The sequence below is a fragment of the Amphiura filiformis genome, chromosome 19 (assembly GCF_039555335.1).
Source record: "Amphiura filiformis chromosome 19, Afil_fr2py, whole genome shotgun sequence".
Taxonomy (NCBI): Eukaryota; Metazoa; Echinodermata; class Ophiuroidea; order Amphilepidida; family Amphiuridae; genus Amphiura; species Amphiura filiformis.
This window is the reverse complement of record NC_092646.1, coordinates 22,738,825-22,763,745: the sequence shown is the minus strand read 5'-3', so window position 1 is coordinate 22,763,745 and position 24,921 is coordinate 22,738,825. Positions and strand designations below refer to the sequence as shown.

At 36.2% G+C, this 24,921-nt stretch overlaps 1 protein-coding gene across 1 annotated transcript; it reads left to right on the top strand.

The window, feature by feature from the left end:
• The first annotated feature begins 4,711 nt into the window (after window positions 1-4,711).
• LOC140140450 (uncharacterized) lies at window positions 4,712-5,536 on the top strand. Its single transcript, XM_072162210.1, has one exon. The coding sequence runs from the start codon at window positions 4,712-4,714 to the stop codon at window positions 5,534-5,536; it is 825 nt and encodes a 274-aa protein (XP_072018311.1).
• Window positions 5,537-24,921: the final 19,385 nt, after the last annotated feature.

Sequence of the window (24,921 nt, the reverse complement as noted above, 5' to 3'; positions counted from 1 at the left end):
ATAAAGTACTTAAGGGTTTGTCCGAGGGATGTTGAGTACACGGGGTCCCTATAAGTTGTGAATGTCATGCAAGAATCACTAAAATTGTTAACATACTGAGCAAAATTCGACATAGCCTATCTTAAAACTTACTGAACCAATACTAGGCTTGTTTGTACTTGTTTCAATGCATTTTTCACGTAGATTTCAAATATGGTCATAAATATGTAAAATTTTGAAATTCTGGGTAAAATATTTTGTTTAAAATGAACCTATTTCAGCACTAAACATCCGTCAAAACATGGATAAGAGCCTTGACGAGAATCAATTGCACGTACGCAGAGTAGTTTTGTTAACACTGACATTTTGGTCCTATGCATAAATCATCTCAACTTATTTGTTTTTCTACGTCTGAACCATAATTAGCATAAATTTGCATAACTCTTCTCAGTTTTGTGGTGCTAAAACCAACAGATTGGGTGATGCAACCAACACAAGTGGTTGCAAAACAACTGTATAATATACAATAAAGAGGGAAAAGGGCCGTAATAAAATACTAACTGCAAATAATAGGCTTTACATGAAGTAGTGTATCAAATGCATTATTCACAATTAGAAAACAATTAAAACAAAAGAAATGTCTAGTTGATATCTTGATTTATTGATTTAGTCCAACATATATAGGGTGTTATAGAGGACATCTTGTGACATCTAATTATACAAAATCAAATACTACTGAGACAAGTAGCCGTGAATCAAATAATGAAATTATCCAATTGATATAATACGAAAAATAATGGCATTAATAACATATTTGAAAGTTTAAGGTGATTCTGTACGCGCGTCAATTTTGATATATCTCTTGGAATTATCTATCAAAATTGCTGAAAACGGTTGCAAAATTATGGTAACTATTTTTATACTTTATATTAGTTTTAATCTTTTCTTTTGTATCGAGTATCGATCGACATTTAGGTTATTTGCGTGTCTAAATAATTATGTTACATTGCGTTTATTATTTTCATGTTTCTCGATTCCACAAAGCCCGCAGGACCATCTGTCCTCCAACGATTAGGATCGCTTTATGTCAAAGGAATAAGAAGAAAAAACAAATGAGAACAAAAGAAATCAAAGCAAAGCAAACTAAACAACAAAACACAAACATACCCCAGTGTACAAATACCCCAACAAACAATAACAACAATGACAAATCTAACTATAATCCTAATAACTTAGTCTGATATTAAAGTAGGTATTTCGAAGCTAAAGGCTGAAGAAAGCAAGCAAGCAAGCAAGCAAACGAAAAAAACTGATCCTGATGTGTTCAGTGGCGTAACCACGACTTTGAGAGTGGTGGTGGTGGTGGTGGTGGGGTGCGAGAGGGAAAATGCAACTTTGAAAGGAGGAAAGCTATAAAACACAAAAAGTATACAAATTTTAAATATTAGGGCGGCCAGTATCCCACGGGGGGGGTAAGACTTCTCGCAGGGGGGAACTGTCCCCGTGGCTGCGTCACCTAAAGAAACTTTCCTTTTATTGGTTACTGGAGAAAATACTACTTATATCTGATACAATTCTGCTAGAGTAGAAATCTATATTTTGTAAATAAAGTTAAGCGCCAAATAACTGAAGAGACTGCAAATAACTCATCAATCAAATTATGAAAGAAAATCAAACAATAAAAATGTAGATGAAGTGTCCACTTGTTTATGTTTTTATCATTTTTTATTTGAATAACAATATTTTTGATTTGATTTCTCTTTAAGGAGGTATTCGACACCAATGTTTGAAGTACTATTTCACAAGGGCTCTCTTTTGTACAAATAGTGAAGTAATTCAAATAAGGAGATAACTTGCTGTCGAGAGAAAAACACTTATTATTTGATTATGGCAATGTTCTTCCGATTCCATGTAGACGCAGAACTATTTTTTCCTAATAAAGAAAAACTAATACAAAATACTAAAGAATGATCAAGGTATATTATCAACTCGATGTGGGGAAACGAGTAAAACGCAGACAGGCTGGCAAGAAACGACAAATGAAGGCACAGCAATAGGTATAAAGTTTGTTGGCCAGAAAACACTAATTCCAAAGCACACAGAAGTGTAAAACCTTCAAAAACAGTCAGAACGGACAAGAATCAAGTACACATACAAAAGTGCACTGAAACAAGTGATGAAAATCACTGTGCACCTGAACCCCGGGACCTGAACAGACAAACTCAACGTTTTGAGCAGATACACTGGTCTTCTTGGAGGATAAACAACAAAATATTAAATCAAACAGCAAAATCTACACGCTGTTTTTGCCGGCAAAGTGGCAAAAACTGGCGTAAACCTGTTTTTGCTATTTTTTTGCCTGGTTTAAACCGGCAAAAATGGCAAAAACTGACAAAAACTCATAGTCAGCCAAATATTGAACAGTAACACAGAAAGCTCGTAAACAGTAACACACAACTTTTAAAGGTCCGTAACCCGATCGACAGCATCATCCCCCCGATTTTTTTCATTGTTGATGAGGTTTTGGTATCACATGATAGATACTATTTTTCTCATTACTATCCTGAAATTTGACGCTCCAAGTCGACGTATTTCCGGAGAAATCATGAAACACAGCGGCTTTTACAGGTTACCAGTTTGTAAATACTAGAACTTACTTCGGATTTCTGGGTACGGGATGAATTGCGAATCATGAGTCTCCTCAACAGCTACTTTGGTTTCGCGTCATACACATTCTGTGAAAAAAGCGAACCACACTAACTGCTGAGGAGACGGTGCGCCGTATATATTTATGAAACTTCCACGTCGGACTTAGTGGGCCGAATAGCTCAATTAATTAGCGCATCATGCTTCACCCGTGAGGTACCCGGTTCAAAATCCGGTATCGGAAGATTTTTTTCCTCTCCATTTTTAACCCAAACCTTTTATATCATTTGAAATGTACATATTGCAAGGGAAATATATTTTGTTTCTTTTTTTTTCTGAAACGGTACGAAAAAACAACAACAAATATTTTCCGTTCAATACGGGCCGGGCATTGTACAGCATGTCAGCATTCGTCATACGAACGGAATTGTTGTTGTTGCTTGCCTGCCCAGAATGCAATTCACGTATACCAAGGTATTGGATTGCAAATTTGGCTATTTATTCACATTTACGCTGAAAATGCTCTCGTTTTTTCACAAAGCAGCATAAAGGGGGTGATATTTGATATTATTATGTAATTTTAAAGACAATCCATATCCAAAACCAATAGGGTTACCCCCCTTTAATGTTTTTGTCTTATCCAGTCCTTAAAATGAAAAAGTTTTGAATTTGATACGCCACACTTCAGTAAACGCACTAAAGGGCAATGAAAACACATGCCTTTTATTTCTTATTTCAAAATCTGGCCTTGTTACACTCAGGAAATTATTTTTGTAACTTAATAACTTGTTTTAATTAAGATGAAAAAAAATTAACTATTTATCACTTTTTAAGTTTTTGCCATTTTTGCCAATTCCACCTGCAGCAAAAACATACGAACCCTGACACACTGTACTAGTTCAACGACAGGGCTCAAGAAACACATTTACTAATGTACGCTTTCCAACACGCGGGTTGTCATGCACATGTCATGCACAAAGAAATATGATACAAAACAATTATTATTCCAAGATATTTTTAGACGAAGAAGAAGAAGATAACAGAAACACCCCCTTTTTTGTGGCAAGTTGAAGCACCAGGTTGCAAGAAAATAAATAAAAAAGGGCCACAAAAAGACACTTTATTCTTTCAAACGTGTTATCCAACGAGACCTTGACCTTGACTTCCTGTACTTCAACTTTTACAGCGTCAAAATGTGGTTAATGAATTGTTTATATAATGCGTTAAGCCCACACCGATTTGGCGGACACTGGCAACAAACAATTACTAACATTCGTAAAACATGTAATTTTTACATTTCGTGTCCATATATGAATAAATTAAATTCTACATGAAAAATACATTTAACTTAAAACAAACATTATCATTCCGTAGTTCTTCTAACATAATTTCATTTATTGGAGCAAAAATCAAAATTTTACAATTTGTTACATTGACACAGTCCAATACCTAATCAAAGTTTGGTATCATTCTCGAAGACACGCAGGTGTAGCTAGAGAACCGAGTTTGCTTTGAGGCAACCAAGTACGCAACGGTGTGGAAAATGTGGTTTGCGATCGGGTGACAGAGTTACCGTGTTCACCCCTGGGGCTAAAAGTGCGCAAGTGATTATTTTGGGTTCACTTTAGTGCAAATGTCATCATAGATTACGAACAAAGTTTCATTCATGTTTGATGGTATTTCTCAAGAACTACTTGCCCAATACTAGGGTATATAGTCACTGATTATGTGTGCTTGTGAAGGTCACATCAAACCAAGCAACCGCAAGGAGCGTAGTGGATTTTTTTGTGACGTAACTTCCGTTAGTTATCACAAAAGCGATTGCCGATATCTGATTGATAAGTCGTTAGCATCCATTATATCCGAACGTCATATTGAAATCAGTTGTCTTGAAGGCGACTTTGTCGCTATACGTTGCTATTCACAACTGGACGTAGGTAGCGATTGTGAAAACGCTACCAGCATTTGATTACTATCGATTTTTAAGCTAACCAGTAAGGATGTGGTAGAACTTCTTGAGTTCATACTAACTACCACATATTTTACCTTTAGAGGTAAGATTTACCGCCAGCTTTTTGGTACTGCGATGGGCAGCCCTGTATCCCCGATTGCAGCCAATATATTCATGGAGGCTCTGGAACAGCAGGCAATTGCTACGGCACCTCTAGACTGTAGACCGAAGCTATGGTTGCGTTATGTGGATGACGTGTTGGAAGTTATAAACAAAGACAGTGTCCAGCGTCTTACCGATCATATCAACCAAGTGGACAAGTCTGGTTCAATAAAATTCACCTTTGAGCAAGAATCTCAAGGCAGCCTTCCATTTCTGGATACTTTGATTGTGAAAAAAGAAGACGGCACCGTAAAGCTACTGGTCTACCGTAAGCCAACTCATACAGACCAGTACCTCAACTATCAGTCCCATCACCCTCTGCATCAAAAGCTTGGTGTGATACGCACTTTGTATAACAGGAAAGACAGCGTTGTGACAGAGGAGGAGGATAAAGTGGAAGAAGAGAAGAAAGTGCAAGAAGCCCTCAGAACATGCGGCTATCCTGACTGGACCTTTAAAAAGGTCAAAGATCAGATACAAAGCGTCAAGCCCAAGAAAGTGAGCAAAAAGACTGATGATAAAACCAGGAGCAAAGGCATGGTTGTACTTCCTTATGTAAAGGGTGTCACAGAAAGAGTATCTAGAGTTATGAAAAATTACAACATTTCTACTGCGATGAAGCCGCACAACACTCTCAGAAAACAACTGGTACACCCAAAAGACAAACGCGATCCAAATAACACCACTGATGCAGTATATAAGATTCCCTGTATGAACTGCGAATTGTCTTACATAGGGAAACTGGCAGAAAGTTTGGCACAAGACTTGAAGAACATAAAAGCGAGGCGGAGAAAGTGAGTAAAACGGTAACCACCAGAGCAGGGAGAAAGGAATCGTTAACAACAACACACAAGTCGGCCATTACTGATCATGTCGTCGACAAGAATCACGTCATAGGATGGGGGGAAGCTGAGGTCATAGGCACAGAGCAAAATAGATACACTCGCTGGATAAAGGAGGCTATAGAAATAAGAAAGCGGAGGGGCACCACCATGAACAGAGATGAAGGACAGTACCAACTCTCTCACATTTTTGATGAGTTCCTGACTCAGGGATCAAGAAAATCCCTTGAAGGAAAACAGACTGGCAACTCCAAGATCAACGCTGGAACTACTTCTAGCGTCGGTTGCCAATAGCAGTCACTACCCATCAAGTGTTGATAAAGACAACAGCTGTTGTTGAAACGTACACAAGTAAGTGAACATTCTGGATCAGATACAAAGAACTTTGTTAACCAGTATCGATTTTTATTTGAGTTAGCGAATTTGAAATAGCATGATGCTGCTCCATGATGATGTAGAAAGCGGCTTGCAGAATTGTGTGAACTCGGGATGTGGAAAGAACACGTTACTTTGAAGAATTGTGGGAACGTGGGAAGCGCGCATTAGTTGCAGAATTGCGGGAACCCGGTATGTGGGAAGCGCGCATTAGTTGCAGAATTGCGGGAACCCGAGATGTGAAAAGCGAACATTAGTTACAGATTTGCGGAACTCCGGGATGTGGAAAGTGCACATTAGTTGCAGAATGCGGGCACCCGGGATGTGGAAAGCGCACATTAGTTGCAGAATTGTGGGAACCTGGGATGTAGAAAGCACACATTAGTTGCAGAATTGTGGGAACCTGGGATGTAGAAAGCGTACATTAGTTGCAGAATTGCGGGAACCCGGGAGGTGGAAAGTGCACATAAGTTGCAGAATTGCGGAAACAAGGGATGTGGAAGGCGTATTAGTTGCAGAATTACGGGAACCCGGGATGTGGAAAGCGTACATTAGTTGCAGAATTGCGGAACCTGTGATAATGTGGAAAGCGCACATTAATGGCAGAATTGCAGGAACCCATGGTGATGTGAAAAGCACAAATTGGTTGCAGAATTGCGTTAACTCGGGATGTAGAAAGCGCAAGTTACTTTGAGTTTGAAGAATTATGGGAACCCTGGAAGTGGAAAGCGTACATTAGTTGCAGAATTGCGTAACTCGGGATGTAGAAAGCGCAAGTTATTTTGAAGAATTATGGGAACCCGTGATGTGGAAAGCGTACATTAGTTGCAGAATTCTTACAGAACATAAATACAAATTTGTTGATATTTGCTAAGCCAATGAATCTTCAAAAAAAATTCGCACACAAACATTATAAAATCTCAATCTTTTTTGACAAAAGATGGGGATGAAACTATGGCTCACGAAATGTCCCTTTAACAGAAGAAATCAAAATAAACTTCTGATTAAGAAATCATCATCTTCAAAGTCATGAAAGTCAAGGGTGTGTTAACAGTTTATCTTATAGCCGGCAGGTTGTCTCAATCGGCCTCCGAATTTATTATGGAAAATCATTACGAGCTTTTAGCATCCAGTTTGAACCGGATCAGTGTCAAAGAATTATAAGAGGGTGGTTGCGTTCAATGTGATATTTGCAAGTGTATGCCTATTGGTAGAGGGAATGGCCATTTTAATACCATGGAGACAAACGGCACTTATAGAACTTGTAATATCTGAGCTAAAAATAATAACTTAAAAGGGTGGTCTTAACCCTGAAAATATGGAAACTTTTGGGCCTCATAACTGCTAAATTATTGGTCTAAAGTATATTAAAGTATATATATATTTAGAACAGCAAAGACTTGATGAATTCATCTGCGAGGTCAAATTTGGGCAAAAATGCTCATTTAGGAGAAAATCTTTAAAAAAAACGGGGTTTTTTGACCCAAATTATTTCGGACAACGTAACAAAAACTTTCTTGAGTCAATTTTTTTTAACTAGATAAAAATATCTGGGGCCTGTTTTTTTTAATTTTTTTTTTTAAATTTTTTTATATTTTGATCAACTTCTCCAAAAATAATCGAAATTTGGGCGAAAATCAGGCTTTTTTATGATTTTTGGGCAAAAATTAGCATTTTTTGACCATTTTTGGTGCAAATTTCTCAAAGTTTAAAAGAAAACTTTATAACGAGGGATGATATATTTTAGAATGTATGATCTAGTGTTTCAAATTAGTCCGTTACATGATTTGAGGGTGTTTAAAAACTACCAATGAGCAGCGAACGCCGATCTTAAACATTAGACAGGATTAGATTTTCTCACATGAATTCGGACCGGATGTGATTCAAGAGTGCTGATTGGTCACAGCGGTTCAAGTGACGTCAAATTGACGTCATACGCTTACGTACCACGCCCATGTGCAAAAACCATGCTGAAAAACGTAAATTTGAGGTTCAATAAACGTTGGGAAGCGTCTGAAGATATACTGACTTCATTGTTGTTACTTCTTGCCTTTAAATTATTGAAACATTAAGACATAATGACATGAACTTTTAGCTTAGCACTCTGATGTTGTCTTTTACGATTATTAATACTTCCTTAATTTTTACCACATAATCCAGACATAAGCTGAATAACAAGAGCTACATGTGCTAACTTACAGGAGTTGTTGAGGCGTTAAATTTGCGGTATCATGTTATTGCACGTGTGTGTCTTTTGAATTGTAGCAATCTCCGAGCGATTTTTTTTAGATATACAAAATTGCATTTCAAATGCGTTACCGAAATATCGTTTTGCTTTGTTAATTTTGTACAAGAATGTATGTTTTCACAACTTTACGAATTTTACGAATACGTGCACTTTATAAATTTATAGGTATTTTTGCATACTATTATGTTGAATGCGACAGGTTTCGGATTATGTCGATAAAATGAGAGTCGGTCAAAATAAAATCAGAATTGATACTATCTCCTTAAATTTATAGCAATCAACTCTGTACTCAATTATGAAATAATGCAACAACTATCAACGACACTAGTATGCTGTCGTAGTCACTGGGTCTTGACGAATAAACCAATAACAAACGGGTAAAGAAATATAAAATAAACAAACAATTATTTAATCAAACCTAGAGGAGAAAACTAGAATAAAACCTATATCACGAACTATATCACAAACTGATATCTTTTCCTAATATCGTCTGGATTTTGTAAGCTTTGTTTTTAAAGAGTGAGGCTGCTTGATAGTTTTGAACGATCATTAAAAGATCATTTGGTTACCAGCAGTATAGCTGATGAAGTAGTGTGCTATCAGCAGTGGATTACATAGTTGATGAAATAATATGCTACTAACAGTAGATAGCTGATGAAGTTGTGTGCTATCAGCTGTAGATAGTTGATAAAGTAATATGCTACCAGCAGTAGATAGCTGATGAAGTAGTGTGCTATCAGCAGTAGATGTGTGACGAAGTAGTGTACTGTCAGCAGAAGACAGTAAGAATTGTGCTATCGGCAGTAGATAGCTGACGAAGTAGTGTTCTATCAGCGGTAGATAGTTGATGAAGTAATGTGCTATCAGCAGTAGATAGGTGATGAAGTAGTATGCTATCAGTGGTAGATAGTTAATGAAGTAGTATGCTATCAGCAGTAGATAGTTGATGAAGTAGTATGCTATCAGCAGTAGATACTTGATGAAGTAGTATGCTATCAGCAGTAGATAGCTGATGAAGTAGTATGCTATCAGCAGTAGATACTTGATGAAGTAGTTTGCTATCAGTAATATAAAGCTGATGATGAAGTAGTGTGCTATAATGAGCGGAAGATAGTTAATGAAGTAGTATGCTATCAGTGGTAAATGGGTGATGAAGTAGTGTGCTATCAGCAGTAGATATTTGATGAAGTAGTATGCTATCAGCGGTAGATAGTCGATGAAGTAGTATGCTATCAGCAGTAGATATGTGATGAAGTAGTTTGCTATCAACAGAAGATAGGTGATGAAGTAGTTTGCTATCAGTGTTAGAAAGCTGATGAAGTAGTTTGCTATCAGCAGTAGATAGCTATCAGTGGTAGATATCAGTGGTAGTTGATGAAGTAGTTTGCTATCAGTGGTAGATAGCTGATGAAATAGTATGCTATCAGCAGTAGATAGTTGATGAAGTACTATGCTATCAGCGATAGATAGTTGATGAAGTACTATGCTATCAGCAGTTGATAGCTGATGAAGTAGTATGCTATCAGCAGTAGATAGTTGATGAAGTAGTATGCTATCAGCAGTAATTAGTTGATGAAGTAGTTTGCTATCAGTGGTATATAGTTGATGAAGTAGTATGCTATCAGCAGTAGATAGTTGACGAAGTAGATTGCTATCAGCAGTAGATAGGTGGTGAAGTAGTATGCTATCAGCAGTAGTTAGTTGATGTTGCTATCAACAGTAGATAGTTGATGCATTATTATCAGCAGTAGATGTGTGACGAAGTAGTGTACTGTCAGCAGAAGACAGTACATGAAGAATTGTGCTATCGGCAGTAGATAGCTGACGAAGTAGTGTTCTATCAGCGGTAGATAGTTGATGAAGTAATGTGCTATCAGCAGTAGATAGGTGATGAAGTAGTATGCTATCAGTGGTAGATAGTTAATGAAGTAGTATGCTATCAGCAGTAGATAGTTGATGAAGTAGTATGCTATCAGCAGTAGATACTTGATGAAGTAGTATGCTATCAGCAGTAGATAGCTGATGAAGTAGTATGCTATCAGCAGTAGATACTTGATGAAGTAGTATGCTATCAGCAGTAGATACTTGATGAAGTAGTATGCTATCAGCAGTAGATAGCTGATGAAGTAGTATGCTATCAGCAGTAGATACTTGATGAAGTAGTTTGCTATCAGTAATATAAAGCTGATGATGAAGTAGTGTGCTATAATGAGCGGAAGATAGTTAATGAAGTAGTATGCTATCAGTGGTAAATGGGTGATGAAGTAGTGTGCTATCAGCAGTAGATATTTGATGAAGTAGTATGCTATCAGCGGTAGATAGTCGATGAAGTAGTATGCTATCAGCAGTAGATATGTGATGAAGTAGTTTGCTATCAACAGAAGATAGGTGATGAAGTAGTTTGCTATCAGTGTTAGAAAGCTGATGAAGTAGTTTGCTATCAGCAGTAGATAGCTATCAGTGGTAGATATCAGTGGTAGTTGATGAAGTAGTTTGCTATCAGTGGTAGATAGCTGATGAAATAGTATGCTATCAGCAGTAGATAGTTGATGAAGTACTATGCTATCAGCGATAGATAGTTGATGAAGTACTATGCTATCAGCAGTTGATAGCTGATGAAGTAGTATGCTATCAGCAGTAGATAGTTGATGAAGTAGTATGCTATCAGCAGTAATTAGTTGATGAAGTAGTTTGCTATCAGTGGTATATAGTTGATGAAGTAGTATGCTATCAGCAGTAGATAGTTGACGAAGTAGATTGCTATCAGCAGTAGATAGGTGGTGAAGTAGTATGCTATCAGCAGTAGTTAGTTGATGTTGCTATCAACAGTAGATAGTTGATGCATTATTATCAGCAGTAGATGTGTGACGAAGTAGTGTACTGTCAGCAGAAGACAGTACATGAAGAATTGTGCTATCGGCAGTAGATAGCTGACGAAGTAGTGTTCTATCAGCGGTAGATAGTTGATGAAGTAATGTGCTATCAGCAGTAGATAGGTGATGAAGTAGTATGCTATCAGTGGTAGATAGTTAATGAAGTAGTATGCTATCAGCAGTAGATAGTTGATGAAGTAGTATGCTATCAGCAGTAGATACTTGATGAAGTAGTATGCTATCAGCAGTAGATAGCTGATGAAGTAGTATGCTATCAGCAGTAGATACTTGATGAAGTAGTTTGCTATCAGTAATATAAAGCTGATGAAGTAGTGTGCTATAATGAGCGGAAGATAGTTAATGAAGTAGTATGCTATCAGTGGTAAATGGGTGATGAAGTAGTGTGCTATCAGCAGTAGATATTTGATGAAGTAGTATGCTATCAGCGGTAGTTAGTTGATGTTGCTATCAACAGTAGATAGTTGATGCATTATTATCCTATCAGCAGTAGATACTTGATGCAGTAGTTTGCTATCAGCAATATATAGCTGATGAAGTAGTGTGCTATGAGCGGAAGATAGTTGATGAAATAATATGCTATCAGTGGTAAATGGGTGATGAAGTAGTACGCTATCAGCAGTAGATACGTGATGAAGTAGTATGCTATCAGCAGTAGATAGTTGATGAAGTAGTATGCTATCAGCGGTAGATAGTCGATGAAGTAGTATGCTATCAGCGGTAGATAGTCGATGAAGTAGTTTGCTATCAGCAGTAGATAGTTGATGAAGTAGTATGCTATCAGCAGTAGATAGGTGATGAAGTAGTTTGCTGTCAGTGTTAGAAAACTGATGAATTAGTTTGCTATTAGTAGGCATGTCACAGTGGCTGCACAATACTTCTGCCACACTGTGCATGCAAGCATAACAGTAAATTGAAAAGCGCGCGCATGAAAGTTGTTCAATTTTGGCAAACATCCATGTCGAAAAATTAATTTCCTCATATGTGCTATTTATCACAATTGTTTGAATTTTTGATATATGGTGTGTGAATCCTTTCTGTGACTACCATCGGTTTAAAAAAAATAAATATTGCTTCGTTTAAGAGCTACTACCTGTTTTTTTATGGATTGTTGAAGATGCCTCATAAATCAATAAATATAGGCCTTTTGAAAAATCAAGACCTACCACCATTTAGCTGAAATACTAATCTTTCTAAGCATGTAAATTATTTCCGTCGACAACGAATGGCACACTTGAGGAAAACGATTTGAAACAAAACATTTTTAAAGTGAGTTTAAAGGGAGTAATATTCCAAACCACAATAGCTCTAAGCCATTGTGTGTGTCCAAGGCCACACCATTTTTATATACGCGGTATAGTAGAGTAGCTGTTCCTTTTACCGTTTGTCTTCCCATGTTAATCCAGATAACAAAATGTTAATTTAAAGTCTCATTGCAAATTAATTTTTATTTTTACTTTTCGGATTTGGCTTTGAGCAATGGTGACACATACCATATTTACAGAAAAAATGAAAATTCTATTCCAGACACCGTCAAAATGTCAAAGTTTGTATTTTTTGTATTATATTAAAGTAATTAACTGCAGATTCTTTACTCAACATCATAACAGGTTCATACTTGACAAATGCATGATGAATGAAAAGACTTTCATTAAATATTGAAAAAAAACCAAAATTACTCATGCCTAATTTACATATAATAATATCATGAATACATAATTAGCTGTAATAAGCTAATTTGCATAATTGATTACTTTTTGTGTATTTTTTGTTATCAATTGAAAGAACTTTGTATACATATGTGTGCGAAAAAAACCGCACCCTGATATCATGTACGGTTTTCTTTTGGCATCAATTTTGCATATTAATTAGCTGAACTTATTCATTTTGTCAACTTTAATTTGTCTGCAGATTGGCCGCAATTGCTAAAATAGTATATTTGGTTAATTTATTATAATTATTCAATGATAGATTTTTTAAATTTTGTTTTCTTTGAAAAGATAGGCAATTAACCTGTGATACTTAAATTAACGTTGCTTTTTCAAGCAAGTGTCCAAATAAACCTTCAAAATCTCGAAATGTGCCAATTTTGTCATTATAGCAATTTGTGGCAGATTTGCATTCCAGGCATCTATGAGCATCTTAAAATTGACACTACATCACAATGCATTGACCGATTTCAATTCGGTTTTTTGATTTTTGATGCTTTAATAAAGGTCATTCATGTAGAAACATTAAATAACGTGTTTCTGCTGCCCTTATTTTTGAGGTGATATGCCTACTATTAGCAGTAGATAGTTGATGAAGTAGTATGCTATCAGCGGTAGATAGTTGATGAAGTAGTATGCTATCAGCAGTTGATAGCTGATGAAGTAGTATGCTATCAGCAGTAGATAGTTGATGAAGTAGTATGCTATCAGCAGTAGATAGTTGATGAAGTATAGGGTGCTATCAGGATAGCTATCAGTGGTAGATATCAGTGGTAGTTGATGAAGTAGTTTGCTATCAGTGGTAGATAGCTGATGAAGTAGTATGCTATCAGCAGTAGATAGTTGATGAAGTATAGGGTGCTATCAGCAGTAGATAGTTAATGAAGTAGTTTGCTATAAGTGGTAGATAGTTGATGAAGTAGTTTGCTATCAGTGGTAGATAGTTGATGAAGTATAGGGTGCTATCAGCAGTAGATAGTTAATGAAGTAGTTTGCTATAAGTGGTAGATAGTTGATGAAGTAGTTTGCTATCAGTGGTAGATAGTTGATTAAGTAGTTTGCTATCAGTGGTAGATAGTTGATGAAGTAGTTTGCTATAAGTGGTAGATAGTTGATGAAGTAGTGTGCTATCAGCAGTAGATAGTTGATGAAGTAGTGTGCTATCAGCAGTAGATAGTTGATGAAGTATAGTTTGCTATCAGCAGTAGATATAGTTGATGAAGTACCGCTGATAACGTGCTACTTCATCGACTATCTATTACTGATAGCGCACTACTTCATCAGTTTCTGTTGATAGCATATTACTTCATCAATTATTTACTGCTGATAGCACATTACTGTATCAAATGTCTACTACTAATAGTACACTTTTTTTATCAAGTATCTACTGCTAATAACACACTACTTCATCAACTATCTACTTCTGATAACATACTACTTCATCAACTATCTACCACTGATAACAAACTAGCAGTGTGTAGTCAGCAGTTGATATTTGATAGTAGTAGTGTAATGTTATTAGCAGTTGATATTTCATGAAAATGTGCTGCCAGCATTAGGTAGTTGATGAAGAAGTGTGCTGTGAGCAGTACATAGCTAGTGAAGTAGTTTGTTATCAACTGCAACTATTCGACAATTTATTGTGATGTCAGTAGAAGATCAAGACGATTAAGTAGAGTACTTCAGATATGTAGATAGTTGATGAAGTAATGTACTATCAGCAGTAGATAGTCGATAAAATAGTGTGTTATCAGCAGAAAATAGTCGATATTAGTATGTTATCATTAGTAGATTGATATTTTTATTCCACCGATCCAAATGCAGCTTTTAATCATCATTATTATGAAGGAATTCGAGTTCCTACTTGACTAATATCCAAATGGACAAAGCTATGAATCGTGGTGTCCCTATTCTATTTTAAACATCTGGTCATGGATTATAGTAATAGCTACAACTTGACTCTCGATTGTTTAAAGAAAATGACAGGAAAGACCTGTAGCGCAAGTGTATTTTGATTCTTATGGGAGCAGTTATCATGGTGTCCCACTTTTTTACAAATTAAAATAAACAAACCTCCAAAATCTGTCAAAATCACTGAAAATCGACAATTCCAATAGGTATGGCGTATTATTTAACCTGTACGGACATGAACATACCCTTAATCTCAGGGGGGAAATAGGTGATTGTGAAGAATGGAATGGTGTTGGCAATGAAATTGGTTGTTAAGAGGTCCCTGCCGACGAATGCGTTGCAACAAGTAGCTAGGTGAAGTGGCGATGTGATGTGCAGTGTACCCATGACTCATGAGCATAGGGAGAGAGATGCGTGGACAGATCATTGCTAAAATCAAACAATCTGATGGGGTGGGTATTTGGCTACTGTCATGACCATATTGGGTGAACAGGTGTGTTTGTATAATAGGGTTAGTTTCTGTGTTTAGTATGAATATATGTTGCCATCATCTTTCTAGTTATTGGTATTACCGATATTATCATGATCATTTTCGTTATTGTTGTCTAATTCGGCTTCATTTTTATCCCATATCCATTTCCTGTAATGATTTCGTCGTGACCTGTCTACAGGAAAGGTTAATACTCTGCGTGTTAGCCATAGACTTCAACATAAAAAGCCCAAGTTTCGAGATATTTTCTCTAAATATCAAGAGCTACCGTAAGAGCCTCTGAACCAATACCAGGCTTGTTTGTACTCATATCAATGCATTTTTCATGCTGATTCCAAATATAGTCATGAAAATTTACAATTCGAAAATTTTTGAAATTTTGAAAAAATTTGAAACTGTCGTCTGCAGTCGACACCCGCGTGTAGATGGTAAAATTCAGGTGGAATGACGACAATAATGATGACGACAATTACAATGATGACAATGACGAAGATGATGTCGACGATAATGATGATGACCGTGATGAAGATGAGGAGAAGGATAGTGTATTTATAGTAAATATCTCAAATTGTGTGCTATAATTAGCAGTTAGTTAATGAAGTAGTGCGCTATCAGCAATATACTTGACGAAGCAGTCTACTAGTACTATCAGCAGTAGATAGTTGATGAAGTAATGTGTTATTAGTGGTCGAAAGCTTAAAATATGGAATGGTATGCTATCAACATATGAGTTAACAAAGTTGCAGCAGTAAATATTTGAAGTATTGTGAAAGTTTGTGCGAATAAAATCATATATATCATTTATCATATAACCAATCATCTAACTAATGCAACGTCTTCATAATTTTTTTTATTGTTAATAGCACAACACTTCATTAGCTATCTACATTTGATAACATGCCACTTCATAAGCCATTTACTGCTGATAGCACAATACTTCATTTACCAACTTCACCAACTGATAGCACGCTACCTCATCGACTGCTGATAGCATACTACTTCATCAACTATCTACTGCTGATAGCATACAACTTCATCAACTATCTACTGCTGATAGCATACTACTTCATCAACTATCTACGGCTGATAGCATACTTCTTCATAAACTATCTACTGCTGATAGCATACTACTTCATCAACTATCTACTGCTGATAGCATACTACTTCATCGACTATCTACTGCTAATAGCATACTTCATCAACTATCTACTGCTGATAGCATACTACTTCATCGACTATCTACTGCTAATATCATACTACTTCATCGACTATCTACTGCTGATAGCATACTACTTCATCGACTATCTACTGCTGATAGCATACTACTTCATCTACTATCTACTGCTGATAGCATACTACTTCATCAACTATCTACTGCTGATAGCACACCCCGGAGGCCGAATTACGTAGGCAGCCATAAATAAAACAGTCACTAATTCAAATGTATTGAACCTCTTTAGAGAATGAAGCATGAATAGCCTTCTATTGGAATTCAAAGAATCGACTGAAATCCAGAGAAAGCTTCTTCAACGAAGTTGAACCAAGTGCACAAGCGGAAGGTGTCAGACATAGACTTGCCAATCTTCCTCAAACAACATCCATGTCCATAAGTCACCACAAAGAGAATTTCCTTTTGGTGTCGACTCAAACTGGGCTAAATGGAAGTGCCTCAACGGACTGAGACCTGGTACTGGCTAGTCCTTCAAGAATGACTCTCGGCTGACAGAAGTTTAAAACTATATATCGGCCTTCGGCCTCGCTGCTCGGCTTTCAGCCTCGTTGTTCGCCGAGCCCCCTCCCACATAGCTGAGGTCATTCTTGAAGGACTAGTACTGGCCGATGAGTGACTCTCAAAAGTGGGTTACTTTAAACACCGAAGATTTCACCTGCGTATGTGGAACTGAACCACACACAATGGAGTACATTGCGATGTCCTCTATTGAAGCAAGAGTTTTTAAGCTCTTAAAAGACCTTGCAGGGAACTGAGTGATATTGCTAAGAGTTGTGTCCAGCAGTGGCTGAAACACAATATCTAGCGTGTGTGGACATGCTAAAAAGAAGAAGACTTATCGTCAAAACATTAACAACAACAACAACAACAACAATAACAACAACACAACAACAACAACAAATACGAGCAAAAACACAACCAAGGATCAGCAAAAGGAACGTGCATATGTTGTTCTATAGCACCGCGAGACCGAAAAAAGTAAAAATTGAATAATCTATATATATTTTATTGTTTGTTGAAGCCGTTTCGATGAAAAAAAATATGTGCTTCTTTTCATGTAAAAACACTGCACGAATCAATGTTAAGATGGATTGAGCAACAAGTAAAAAAAACTGCTAACATTGTACCAGCAGCTACTGTAGCTTCTCAGTTTTATTATTTAGCATTACATATTAGCCAATCATCGTACATAAAATATATGTTATTCGATTACAAGAACAATGAAGTAAGGTTTCATTAATAAAGAGTCATGTCATGTGAGTGAAATTTTGGAAAAAAATTGCCCCACTTCATGGCTTGATTCGATGTCTATGTTGCGGCAACATCTGTGAATATTGACGAGCGCCCTCCTACGACACCATCAACTCAATGTAAAGGACGCTTTTTATTATGTAAATTTAGACTCCAATTTTAAGTCGTCTTATTTTAAGTACTTCTGAAGTAACTCTTGTAAAAACTACTTTGAGATTGGATAAGAATATAACAGTCTAAAACTGTGTGACAAGTACGGATATAATAAGGAGATTGCAAACATATCGGCCCTGATAACAAATAAATACTACGAAAAACTTGATATGTTGTTATGTCTCATTATTATAGTTATAATATTCTACCAAACACAGTCAAGCTCTCCTCGTCAATGGTGTACTATTTGATTAAAATTTTTGATGCATAATTTCGTGTTTCTTACAATGCTAAATTGTTACAATGTACTGTGTTCTAAAACCCCGTTACAACGTACCATGTTTCGTAACCCACCTTTTTGAATTACTTAAGGTGGTACTACACCTCTTGATAAATTTGTGACTATTTTTGTATTTTTCTCAAAAAATAATGACACACTGGTAACAAAAGTTATGTATATTATAGAGGCAAGGACAAGCGGTACGTTATTTACGATAAGAAAAGAGGTACCGCTAGAATGTACCCCATTTCTTAACATATATATGAACCACTTGTTTTGAATCACTGAAATCTCAGTGAAGTAATTGGATAATTTTCCTTGCCTCTATAATATACATAACTTTTGTTACCAGTGTGTTGTTATTTTGTTGAGAAAAATGCAAAAATAATCACAAATTTATCAAGGGGTGTAGTACCACCTTAAGGTATCCGTTAGTCCTAACACGAATATAACTAAATTCGTCTCACATAATCTTTTTTTTTTTTTTTTTTTTTTTTTTTTTTTTTTTTTAGTTCATGACATAACTATGTGATTTTCCTTTGTCCAGTTGGTCGATAGAGCAGTCTAAAAAATTGTAGATCAACTATGAACATAAGAAATTATAAACTAACGGTCCAAAATATTGGATAATTTATAGTAGGGCTATTAGCATAAAAATAGTACTAGATACATGTACACATGACCATGAGTGATCATAGCATCACCAATTTAAAACATTTCGACAAAATGTTTTTTTAACCGGTCGGTCCGGGCGGACACATACTCTGGTCCTGATGGAAAAAGGCTCAAGCAAAATAAGTTTATAAGCATACTGTCCGATATGAAGAGAAAAGAAAGAAACAGGATTGAGGAAAAAGAGTAAGAAAAAGAAAGCCACTCCCAATAAATCAATTGTAAAATTTTGCTCTTAGCCCTTGAGGCGAGAAATAAAAATAAAATAAAAATAGGAATTCTTATTCCATGCCCCGATACAAAGGCGACATGTTGGTTAAACACCTAGCCTAATAATCACAATAAACTAGACTTAAAATAATTAATAGCCTATTTTTTCAATGTTTTAAAATAAACCAGACAGATTATTAAATGATATGCATTGGGTCCTAGTTCTGTTTCGGGTTAGGAATAGCGTAAGTATAACTTATGGGATAAAGGGTGTTTACAGTTACATTAATAAGAGAATAAGAGTTAGAGTTAGAGTCACCGTTATAGAGTCAACGTTAGACGTTACAGAGTCAGAGTCAGAGTCAGAGTCAGAAGTAACGAACAGAGGAGGTATACAGTTGAATTAGAGGTCATATTCAAAACGCGATATACGCCATTTTCAAACTGGTTGAGATATGTCATGCAACATGTGCCCCATGTTGGCTTTAAATAATGACACCCTGGCTTTTAAAATTCCTAGGTTTACAACTTTTAAAAAATACAATCTAAATTAGCACACATTTTCTTATTTATTTTTCTTTATATTTCCCCAGTTTTATTTTGAAATATCACAAATCGAGAAAAATGAATACCGGTATATCTACAAAAGGATTATACGCTATCACTGGTTGGAGCTGAAGTTGGAGTTCGACCTAATTTGGCACGTCGACTGCACAGTGCCAAAAGTGATAAGTGCAATAGCTGCCATGTGTAGATGAGTACAATATACTGTGTGTAAATTGCTCAACATTTACAGTGCAGCTATTGCACTTACCCACTTCTTGCACTGAGCATTCGACGTATAGCCAGGGTCCAATATATTATTAGGCTATATATGGGTCATGGTTGACAATTTTCCTTATTGCTCTCCTTATATCGTCATGAACATGCAAGATGCCACGCATCTTTAAACTTATGGAGACGAGCATTGTCAAGATAGACTTTTGTCAGACCGTTTGTCCTCAATCCGGTGCACAAATCTGAAAATCTTTTAACCTCATTTATGCCAATTTTACCATGCGGAAAATTGAACGCAACTAAGGAGATAACAATCCTGTAAAAGATTTTTGTGGGGGCTTTACTTCTTTTCATTGTCATTATTGTTCAAAGATAATAATATAAAAATATTGATCATTAAATCGTCATAAGAATGGTCTGAGTAAAATCGATGAAATAGCGCTATTCCAGTTGAAATCCACACTATCTATTGGAAATATTTTCCACAGGGTGAGTATGTTTTTCAAATGTAACTGGTCAGGGTTAATCATATTGAAACCCATACCCCCTCTGTATTATTATGGATTTACTTATATCTTTCATATAACTGGAGTGATTATTTCAAATGGAAGTTACCCAATTGTCTATTCTATTCTATTCTATTCTATTCTATTCTACACTCATACTCCCTCTGTGGAAGAATTTAGCTAAACCTTCCAGGGGGTGGGGGTTTAAATGGAACAGCCAAATTGTTCAGAACCATTACCATGGCTATGAGGATTTCTTAAGTAGGTTTAACACGCAATGAATGCAGTGGGAACCACGTCTATAGTCTCCATGGACTGATAAAGATTTATTAAATCTTGCCAGATTGTTCAATTATATACTTAAAATATCTATATTATTGATTAGGTCATGTGCCTTTAGTATAGGCGTAATCGATTTCATACGATCTCTTTGTTAAACTTTACTTTGTAGGTTTACATCAGATTCATCTTTTGTGTCATTGTTGTGAAAAAATACTTTTAGAAATATTCATCCCCTACTCTTTGATCTAACTATTTCTATGATCTAACACGGTCTCTGATGTGACATTATTTTAGAAAGTGATTAATATAGATAGGATTGACTGAGATTGAAGAGAAGGAAGCAGAGAGGAAGCTAGGAGGAGGTGGAGGATAAGGAGGTGGAGGAAGAGGGAGATGACGATGACGACATGTGACAATGTCCTGACAATGGCACCAACAACGATGCTAGTGGTTAGATTATGATGATGGTGATGATGAGGAGGAGGAAGAGGAAATGGAGGAGTAGAAGGAGGAGGAGAAAGATGAGGAGGAACAAGAAGAGAGGAGAAGGAAAAGAGGAGGAGAAGGAGGAGGAGACGTATATGAGGAAGAACTTGGGAGGAAGAGAGGAGAATGAGGAAGAGAGGAGAATGAAGAAGAAAGAAGAAGGAGAGGAGAAGGAGGAAGAGAGGAGAAGGGGGAAGAGAGGGGGTGAGGAGGAGGAGAAGAAGGAAGATGAGGAAGAGGAAGAGAGAAGAAAGAGGACTAACGATTAGGCGAAGGAGGAGGAGCCGCGAGGAAAAGGACACATGAAGGAGGAGGAGGAACACGACAATATGAGCTAATGAGGAGGAGGAGGAGGAGGAGGAGGAGGGCTAATGATGAGGAACCAGGATGACGAAGAAACGCGGAGGAGGATTAGATGGCATGAAATAAGATACACAATTTGTGAAATGGAAACTAAAAATATCGAATAGGTTTGTTTACATGAATATCATTTTCTAAAATGCGCACTTGCCATGATCACACAAGTGTTGTCATACATCAATGTTCCCAGTAAATACCATTCATCGAAGTTTGACTATATAAATAACGCTTTTTTTCTACCAAAATAACGAACGAATTAAAAAGAAGGCGTTAAATTGCATTAAAAAGACAATAACACGGTTGTGGATCTGGTCTCCTTACAAATCGGGGACTCGACAGAGCTGCCAAGTAAGCGGCGGCGACCCAACCAACAATTTTTTGTGGGAAAAAAAGAACCCTTAGGAAAAGGAAAACATCGCACCAATAGTTCTAGTCGCTTTATTTTTAAAAGCAGTGTTTGTTCACCCCAGCGGCGAATTACGTGTACGCTTAGCGCTCTTCAAGTATTACGCCAACCATATTACTGGCCTAGATTTGCCCCGTAATAAGAAGAATAACCACTGGGCTCTTAAAGCGCCTAAGGTATGAGTTTATCTATAATATTTGCTAGAACTACAGTGTTTAAACTGCCACTCTTTAAGCCTGTCTTTGTTGATCCGTTTAAACAACCAAAACATAGCGCGTAAGCAGTACAAACAAGTGATTTTATTTAACAAGTGAATATAGAGGCGAATTCTAAGGAAATATTTTAAGTTTTTCAAAAATCGCATTGTGGTATTATATTCTTATATCAAAGTCCAAAATATATCCATTTCCTTTAACAGTGCACGAGTTGGTTACAATAATTCCGAAATATTATGATTTAATAAAATGCAAACTATTAGTATTTTCATTGAAAATAATGGCATATGATTGAGAGCGAGTCCTAGTATTGTTCGTGTTCAGACTGCCGTGCTCATGGCTAAAGTGATATAGGGCCTGTATTGATATAGATTTCGTCAGATAGGGTTTTTCTGGTATTGGATTAAGGAGTCAGTCCCCGGTTGTCACAAATTTATAAAAATGTAATCCTTTCTCTTATATCTTATTAAATTATTTTTATGATACATAAAGTCATAGCCACCTCCACCACCACCATGCATCATTATATTCATTGAAATTGGCTTGTTTTTTATTGCAATTTCAAGTTAATATCCTTCCGTTTAGTGTAATTAAGGTGTTTTGCATTGAGGACTTATATACCTAAAGAAGAAAAACAAGCGGAACCTGAAGAAACAACGCAACCCCCTCAGAAAGATAACTATTTTTATTTCTTGCATGTTTTAAGTGATGAAAGAACCTTTAATTGGCAAGAAACCAGCCACAATTGTATTTTACATACATTTACACAATATTCTTTGTTTTTCAACATGTTCAAATAACTAGAGCGGTTACTGCATCATAGCTGAACCATGAGGCTTTTGCAGTAGATTACGGTATTCCATTGTCACCCGGGGGCCATAACTTCTTGGGATTCGAGATATGAAAAGGACCTAAAATATAAATATTGACCCGAGTCTTATCAGGAATCTCCCCCGGGCAGAGGAGTTATTTTTTATTATATTCTTTTTTTCTTTCTCCGTTTCATTTGACACCACTCGGGGTTCATACCTTGTGATTTTGAACAGGACCCAAAATAGGAATATTGACACGGGTCTTATAAGGAGTGACACCCCGATGCACGGGGAAATTATTTTTAGTATGTTCTTAACTTTTTCATCTCTTTCATTTGACACCACTCGGGGTCATATACCTTCTTGGCATTTTAAGATATAAAAAGGACACACGTGAACATTGGCCCAGGTCTTATAATGAGTGCCACCCCGGGATGGTTAATATTTTTTATTATATTTTTGTTACTTTTTTCTCTTTCATATGACACCACTCGTGGTATTTTGAGTTTAGAAAAGTGTTTAAATTCTATCATGCTTATATATGCTGATGGTATCATGGTTCAGCAAAAAAATAAGTAATGATCTCTAATTGAGATGAGTCTGAGTCTCAGATTTAAAAATTTAGAATGCAGTGATGTAGCCAATGGGGAGGAAAAAGTGTCTTTCACACAATTGTTTTAGGGATAAAATGGGGACGGCAAAGAGTAAAGTGACATTAAAATGACTAAAAATGGAACAAAAAGTTGACAAATCTGGACGAAAAATTGGCTCTTCTCTTACGTAGTACACATTGGACATTAATAAATGAGCTTCAGAGTGGAGATATTTCAGTTTTAAAGACATTTATATGTTCATCCTATTGTTTCTATTCATAACTCCATCTAATATATAGCCTTAGGTTTCTAATAACAAAAGCCAATTATTATAAATAAGTCTTTAATTGAGAGACCCGTGTTCCAGACCATGTCGTATGAAGGGTGATGAACCATGAAGGGGTTTGCCATAGTGGGCGATGATGCCTATAGGTTTATAGCAGGTGGCCTGATATGGATGCTTTATGGCTATGATATGAGACTATAATTAAGGGGCCTATGTTAGATGATATGGTTTAAGTGTACGTGAGGCTACCACCACAGATTCCAAGGAATAGTCCATCTATCTATAAAGAAACTGTTAAGGTGGCGCTTAACATAAGTATTTTTGACAGCTTCTTTGTATAAAAATATATAATGATAATGTCGTTTTAAATATAAATTATGATCACCTTAATGACTTTAGAGGGAGTCTGATGAATAATTTAAATAAAATTGCACCCACAGTTATGTAGATATTGTGGTGCTTAAGATAAGATAAAATGATAAAAGTAATTATTTTCTTCACATGTTGGTCCATATCTCAAGAACTGCAATACCTAAGTCGAATGTGTATTAAGAATATCTCTTTAGCACCATGCATGTGCTATGCCATTCATGCACTACTAACATGACTATAATGTGAAGTTTAAAAAAAATCTGAATTACTAGTTAGCGCCACCTTAACGACCCTTCATATTAATTACAGACACCTTTTTCTTGCCAAAATGAAGTTAACTTATATTATAGAAGTCGTCATAAGGGTCTCTGACCATTTACTGATTCTTATCAAAATGAGAAAAAATCATCAGTAGATAAAAAAATAAAAAAACAATCACAAGAACAAATAAACAAACAACTAGAAAATCTCATGCAGGGGTGTGGCCAGAATTTATTTCTGGGTACTGATTGGAAGAAAGTTGACCTTTTTGTGTGCGACAACACAAGATATGTAGGCTATATTGTTTTCTTTTCTTTTCTTTCTTTCTTTCTTCACTAATTTCCAAAAAAACCCAAAAAACTCGACAAATATTTCAAATTTAACTTTATTTACCAGTTAGAAACTAAGGATTTAATTTTAGCTGTATTTCTTTTGGCAAAAACAAGACAATACTTTTTTTAATTCAAAAAAACAAAGTTCAATATTTTTCTTGAATCGGGAGTAGTTTTGAATCCCTCACTTCTTTACTCGCACTCGAACTGATAATGAACATGTCAATCAGCT